General features: G+C 53.3%; 1 protein-coding gene and 1 long non-coding RNA gene across 2 annotated transcripts in view; both read left to right on the forward strand.

The window, feature by feature from the left end:
- Positions 1–773: 773 nt before the first annotated feature.
- The window catches only part of GSR (glutathione-disulfide reductase), a gene marked incomplete at its 5' end in the record, with an annotated part of 34651 nt that continues 28789 nt past the window's right edge, over positions 774–6635 (forward strand). The window contains 3 exon segments of the mRNA XM_014583706.2: positions 774–800; positions 4254–4342; positions 5572–5641. Of these exon segments, the coding sequence (XP_014439192.1) occupies positions 774–800; positions 4254–4342; positions 5572–5641 (186 nt within the window).
- LOC114005828 (uncharacterized) lies at positions 4349–5141 on the forward strand. Its single transcript, XR_003547631.1, has 2 exons — positions 4349–4874; positions 4959–5141. It is a non-coding gene; the product is annotated as an uncharacterized LOC114005828 (long non-coding RNA).

The following is a 6635-nucleotide window of genomic DNA, read 5'->3' on the forward strand; positions in this document are numbered from 1 at the left end:
TTTCCATGCACTTTTTAAAGACCCCGTATGTGTCCAGCTTGGCAGGCCTGGCCCTGTGGCCTAGTGGTTGAGGGAGCTGGATCCCATGTGCCCGACTATAATTCGAGTTCCAGCCCCAGTGGCATGGAAAACACAGAGGCATGTGTGTGCATATCTGAAACGCCGATGGGATGAAGAAATGGAGGGACTGAGCCATGACCATGCCCCCGGGGGTGCGCTCCCCTCCCTCCCTCTCTGTCCCACCGCAGCTCTTTCTCTGGCAAGCACACATGCCCTCTGACAAAAAATAAAACAATAACCCCAGCTGTACAAAATGGGTAGATCTGCTTTGGCACCGAAGAATGTTACAGGTTTCTACTAGAGTGGTTTTATCAGAAGCCAAGGCCGCCCTGGGCGCTCTCCCCACCGAGTCTGTCGTGGGCCCTGGGAACACCTTGGGCGCTCTCCCCAGTGAGCCCATGGAGGGTCCTGGGAACGCCCTGGGCGCTCTCCCCAGGACCCCCCAAGGTAGCTGCTCACGTGGGCCGGCTGTGCTTGCTCACTCTCACTGCTCTTGAGAAGATGCTGATGAGTGAAAGTCTCTACCTTATCACTCATGATGTTCTTGTGTTCTCAAACTCCATAGTGGAAAAAGGAAGTGAGTATAGGGTTTAGTTCGTTATGACTTCGAATACAGAGACGTCTTCTCGGGGGACACTGGGCTTTATTCCTTGCAGGTCTATTTGATGTTTGTGTTCAATAGTCTTAAAACATAATCTTTCTTTTTTCCCTAGGTGAATGTTGGATGTGTACCCAAAAAGGTAGAATTTTTATTTCTTCTTCTCTTCACACTCTTTTTTCTATTTGTTAAATTATGATCAGAGTAAGGATGCTTCCAAATTTTAATGGCAGTTGAAATTCTCTCTGCAAAAAATAACTGAGAACCCAACTAAAAATGGCTCAATCAATGGGATGACTCTGTTACTTTGTAATTGCTTCAGCCAATGGGATGACTCTGTTACTTTGTAATTGCTTCAGCCAATGGGATGACTCTGTTACTTTGTAACTGTTAGTCATTTCTTAAGAACCTGGAGACAGGCGACTCCCGAGGCTGGCTGTGTCTGAAGGACCCTGACCTCTGCCACCTTCGCACTCTGCCCTGTGGGGGTGTAATGGGCAGGTACCCTCCTCGGGGACCCAGACAGCCACAGCCTGTCTGTGTGTAGATGCCTCTGTCCTGGGCCTGCAGGAGGGACAGGACAGGCAAGGCGTGTTCAGCTGGCAGCATTGCCACTGGGGAGATGAGCACGCTAGCTGCAGTGCACGTGCAGGAGGAAGTCACTGTGTGCTAAGTCTGAGGACAGGGAACTAGCAGTTGGCGTAATGGCTATGTCGCTGGACTCCCATGTAGTCGACCGCGGTTTGCGTCCCAGACCCAGTGGCTTAAAACTCACGCCAGGCGCATGTGCGTGCATGCCCAAGATCCCGCGAGGAGAATGGAGGAGAAGGGATTGTGGCGTGACCATCCCCCCGGGGGGTGATTTCTCACTTTCTGTCTCTATGTCTCTCTCTGTCTGTCTGGCGAGTGCATGCGCCCTATAGCGAAAATCTCTCCCCCCAAAAATAAAAAAAAATCTGAGGACGGAGTTCCTGTGATGGCTCTGAGGAGGCGACCCTACACGCAGCACAGTGGCCTCACACTGCTGGTGGTCTGCGAGGAACAAAGACTGCCAACTCTGTGGTCATGGGGTGAAGGCAAGCAATGTATGTCTGCCCAGGACAACCTTTTCCCCATGGAGAAACTCAGCCAGGATGTCCACAAGCTCCTGCCTGGCCCTCAGTGGTGCCCACGGACACTGGGCAGGTGGGTGCATCCTGCCGCGCCTGGCCGGCTACTGGGCCCTGAGAGGCGGCCTGGCGAGCCCTGTCTTCCGGCTCTCAGGAGCCCTGGGTCAGTTCTTCCTGGAGAGACTGTGCTCCTGGAAAGACGACGTGGGTTTGCGCATGGTTTGTTTTGTTGGTTATTTTTTCATTTTAATCACAGAAATATGTTTCCCTATTCGTTATCCTTTTTACAGGGCGTCTGCACTTACTAGAGAAACGGAGGGAGAGAGAAATAGAAAATGAGGAGGCATCCCCGGGGGGGATGGCCATGCCACAGTTCTCCTCCATTCTCCTCTCATTTTGGGCACACATACATGTGTGTGTTATGGTTTTCAAGTTGCTGGATCTGGGACTTGGACCACATACTTAGCTATGTAGAGTCCAGCCCACTTAACTAACCTCCATACCACTTGGCTGGCGCCATTATTCATTTTTGTTCAAAGAATTATTTTATTTAACTTTATTTCTCCACTTATTTATTTATTTATTTAAATTTGACCAGAGAGGGATAGGGTGAGAGTGAGAGATGGAGAGATGGGGAGAGAGAGAGAAAGTGAGAAAGCAAACCGCCAGGGATCCAGGACACCAACCCTGGTCGGCCATGTGGCCTTAACCACCACGCCACCAGCCAGCCCCTCCCATTATTCATTTCAAATCAGGTACCAAGCGGCTTTGGGTGTCCCCTGGCCCCTCAGTGGGCTCAGGTGGCCTCTAGGCACAGTACGTGGGTGCTCGTGCGCAGAGCCGCTGTCACTCGGCCAGCAGCAAGGATGAGCTGATCCTGACGTCATGGGGACCGCCTCTCAGGAAGTCTCTTGGTGTTGCTTCGTTAGAGTGAGGGGCATCTGGACGCTGGCCACGTGGCCCAGGGTGGGGCTTTCCCTGCAGGGAGACCTAACCAGCAACCTGACCCCTGAGTGGACCTCCTCCGGCACTCCCGGGGAGTCCAGAGCTCATGGACTCCCCACCACGGTAGAGACCCAGGTCCTAAAACTGTGGTGCCCTTTGCCTGGAGTGGACTTTGGACCAAGGGTGTGGCCCTGCTTGTCTCTGCAGCTGCCTTTTGTATGTATTTATGGATATTATTCCTCACTTGAACAAACTTTTGAAACAAGTAATCCTGAGCTTAAAGCCTTTGTCACTGAGGTTACTTTTTAAATTGGCACCTTTTTGCTATTTTGTAAGCACTATGGTACACTCATCAGTGACACATACCTGAATTCAATTCTAGGTTTCTTTTTTTAGAACATTTTTTCCAGCAGGTGCATGCACTTGCCAGAGAGACAGAGGGAGGGAAGTGAGAAAGCACCCGTAGGGCATGGTCGCACACAGTTCCTTCTCCACCTGTCTCTCCTTGTGGATCGGGGGCATGCGCACAGACCCACCGGGCACACCAGCAGGTCTGGGACTTGAAGCAGAGCTGGGCGTGTAGGGTGCAGCTGCCTTAGCTTCCATGCCCCTCCTGGTTCCCAGAAAGGCTTTCTGCATTCTTTGCTAGCACAGAGAGATGGTCTTTTTCTCCTCAGTCCCTGGTTTTGGAATCTGCTCTTGGAGTAGAGCAGCTGTGGACAGACAGCTTGATTTCTCAGCATCCTGTGTGGTTTAAACCAACCGTGGTAGTAAGAGTGACCCCGTCTGAGGAGTGCTGAGGCATGTAGTCGACCGTGGTTTGAGTCCCAGACCCGGTGGCTTAAACTCATGCCAGGCACGTGTGTCTATGTGTACCCAAGATCTCAAGAGGAGAATGGAGGAGAAGGGATTGGGGTGTGGCCATCTCCTCTGGATGTGATTTCTCTCTTTCTGTCTGTCTCTTCCTACTTTTTTTTTTTTAGAGGTTTTTGCTGTAGGGCGGGTGTGCTCGCCAGACAGAGACAGACAGAAAGTGAGAAATCACCCCCCAGGGAGGATGGCCACACTGCAGTACCTTCTCCTCCATTCTCCTCTCGGGATCTTGGGCATGCACGCACACGAACCCGGCGTGAGTTTTAAGCCACCGGGTCCGGGACTCAAACTGTGGTTGAGTACATGGGAGTCCAGCGACATAGCCACTACACCAACTGCTGGTCCCTCTGTCTCTCTCTTTCTGACAAGCACGTGCACTCTATGGCAAAAACTTCTCAAAAAAAATAAAAAGGATGGTGGGCTCCCACATGGCCAACCGCAGTTTCAGTCCTGGACCCGGCAGTTGGCTTCTCACTCACTCTTTCTCACTCTCACTCTGTCCTTCTCTGGCCAAATTTAAATAAATAAATAAAGTTAAATAAAAATTAATTCTTTAAAAAATATGTTAAAGGTCAGTGTTTAGTTTTGCTCTTGATTTACAGTTCAGTACTCGTACATGCTGTTGATCTTCGTCTGCCCTCACGCACTGCTCTTGGGCCCTTCTGCAGGTGATGTGGAACACGGCTGTCCACTCCGAGTTCATGCATGACCATGTTGATTATGGGTTTCAGAGCTGTGAGGGGAGATTCAGCTGGCGGTGAGTGACTGCCAGAGGGCTTGGTCTACGAACATCGAGGTGGTTCTCACAGGGAGGCAGACTTGGGACTCGTGGCTACACTGTGCTCCCGGGTGAGCGTGCGGCGTGGCGGCCATCCGCGCAGGCACCGTGCCATGCAGCCGTCGCCACCATCCAGTCTAGAACACTCCTGTCACCCCTGCTGGAACCTCTGCCCATTCAGCAAGACCCCTCTCGTCCTCCCCTGCCGGGGCCTCCACCTACCCATCTCCACGAGCACCTTGTCCCAGCACGTCATAGAAGGGAGACCTTACGGTATTTGTGTTGTGTCTTGCCCACTTAGCATGTTTTTGAGGCTTTTCCGCATTAATGCACATATCGAAGTCTCACTCCTCTCAAGGCGGAACGCTGCATCTGGCCTGCTGTCTGTGTGTCCGCGGGCTCTCAGGCTGTCCCCACTGGTGTTGGAGCAGTGCTGCTGAGCATGACCAGCCAGAGCGTCTCCGGCTGCTCCCAGTCCTGCGGAGGGGACACCTGGCGGTGGGGTTGCTAGGTCAGATGTCTTTCTGGGCTTTTTTAATAAAAATTTTTAAGAATTATTTTTTATTTAACTGTATTATTAATAATTATTTTCCAGCTTGATCAGAGAGAGGAAAAGTAAGGAAGTAAGCCACCAGATCTGGGACTTGAACTGCAGTCAGCCGTGTAGGAGTCCAGCGCCTTTAACTACCACGCCATGCTGGCCCCCAGCTTTATCTTTTTAAAGAATGGCTGTAAAGTTTGTGAAGCCCTAAATTTTAAATAAATTTTATCAAGTTGATTCATTTACTTGAGAGGTCTTTATTAAGTGGCCACCACGCCTTGAGCACTGTCCCAGAGCTACTGTGCAGGAAGGGGACGGCACCTTGGGGTGGGCACGGCCGTGTAGGGGTGGCAGGAGGTCAGGTCACGGCCGTGTAGGGGGCGGCAGGAGGTCGGGTCACGGCCGTGTAGGGGGCGGCAGGAGCACGGGGCTCGGCCGTGTATGGGGCAGGAGGAGCATGGGGCACGGCCGTGTACGGGGAGGCAGGAGGTCGAGGCACAGCCGTGTATGGGGAGGCAGGCAGACAGGGCATGGCCCTGTGTGTAGGGAGGCTTCTTCCCTCCGATCAACCCTTGAGTCTATGCTCGGAGGTCCAGGGAAGTTGCTGCCCGCTGGCTAACCAAGGGGTAGGTCCCGTGTCTGAGCCCTGACTCTGGTTTCATTGTAGTGTCATAAAGGAGAAGCGGGATGCCTATGTGAGCCGCCTGAACACCATCTATCAAAACAACCTAACCAAGGTACGTGCGCTGCGTCCCATCGTGGGAAGGAGCTGCCGTCTGCAGGAGTGTGCAGCCAAGTCTGGCAGCTTTGGGTGTAGCCTTCCCTGTTTACATGGCTTTGTTTGCAGTGAGCACTTCCAAAGTTTGCAGTCAGAGTGGGAGCCCGCTGGGAGTCTCTCCCTGACGGTGCAGCAGGCCTGGCCTCCCCTTGTTTCAGAATCCCACCACGTGCGGCCCTCACGGGCATGCAGTGCGCCAGCTTAGGGGTCCCAGCCAGGAGCGCTCTGGAGGAAGAGTTGCCACTGTCACTGCTCAGAACAGCCTCAGCCATGGTGGCTGGGTCTGCTCTGGGAACCGAGTAAAGACCCAGAAGGAGCTTTTCATGGATAAGGTCCAACCCAGAGAACGGGGTAAAGGGCGTTTGCCTTCAGCAAAGACGAGCCCATGGTGCCCCGGAGGCCTTTTCTGCCTTTGTGTGTGACATCACGCTCCTACCCAGAGCCACGCTGGCGACACTGACAGCTGGCTGTCATCCACCTCTTTTTTCCCATGCGTGAATATCCCGCCCGTCCTTTCCCTGCAGTTGCTAAGGTTTCCTCATGGCTTACGTCACACTTGGGTTGGTGGGTCCCGGTGCCGTCTGGGCCCCTGCAGCCGCGTCAGTGCAGTCGGCACAGTGACGGCGTCTGTGCATGCCTGACCTCTGTACACTCACTAGCTCCTGAGCTTTAGTCGTGGGCTGCTCGCTCTCTGGGGAGGGACTCAGACAGAAGAGGGGAGCACCCTGGGGTGATGCTGCAGTACCTTCTCCATTCTCCTCATGGGGTTTCGGGCCGCACACACGCGTGACCACTGTCTTTCTTATACTGCCAGGTCTAGGACCTGGACTGACCTGCAGGCCAGCGATGGGCTTGCAGCGCCTCAGTCAGCACGCTGTCTCCTGGCCCCACCTCGTAACGCTTTAGTTGCTTTCTTTGTGAGGGTGCGGGGAATGTGCCCCTAACGGGGTCTT

The sequence above is a fragment of the Tupaia chinensis genome, unplaced genomic scaffold (genome assembly GCF_000334495.1).
Source record: "Tupaia chinensis unplaced genomic scaffold, TupChi_1.0 Scaffold144602_1, whole genome shotgun sequence".
NCBI lineage: Eukaryota > Metazoa > Chordata > Mammalia > Scandentia > Tupaiidae > Tupaia > Tupaia belangeri.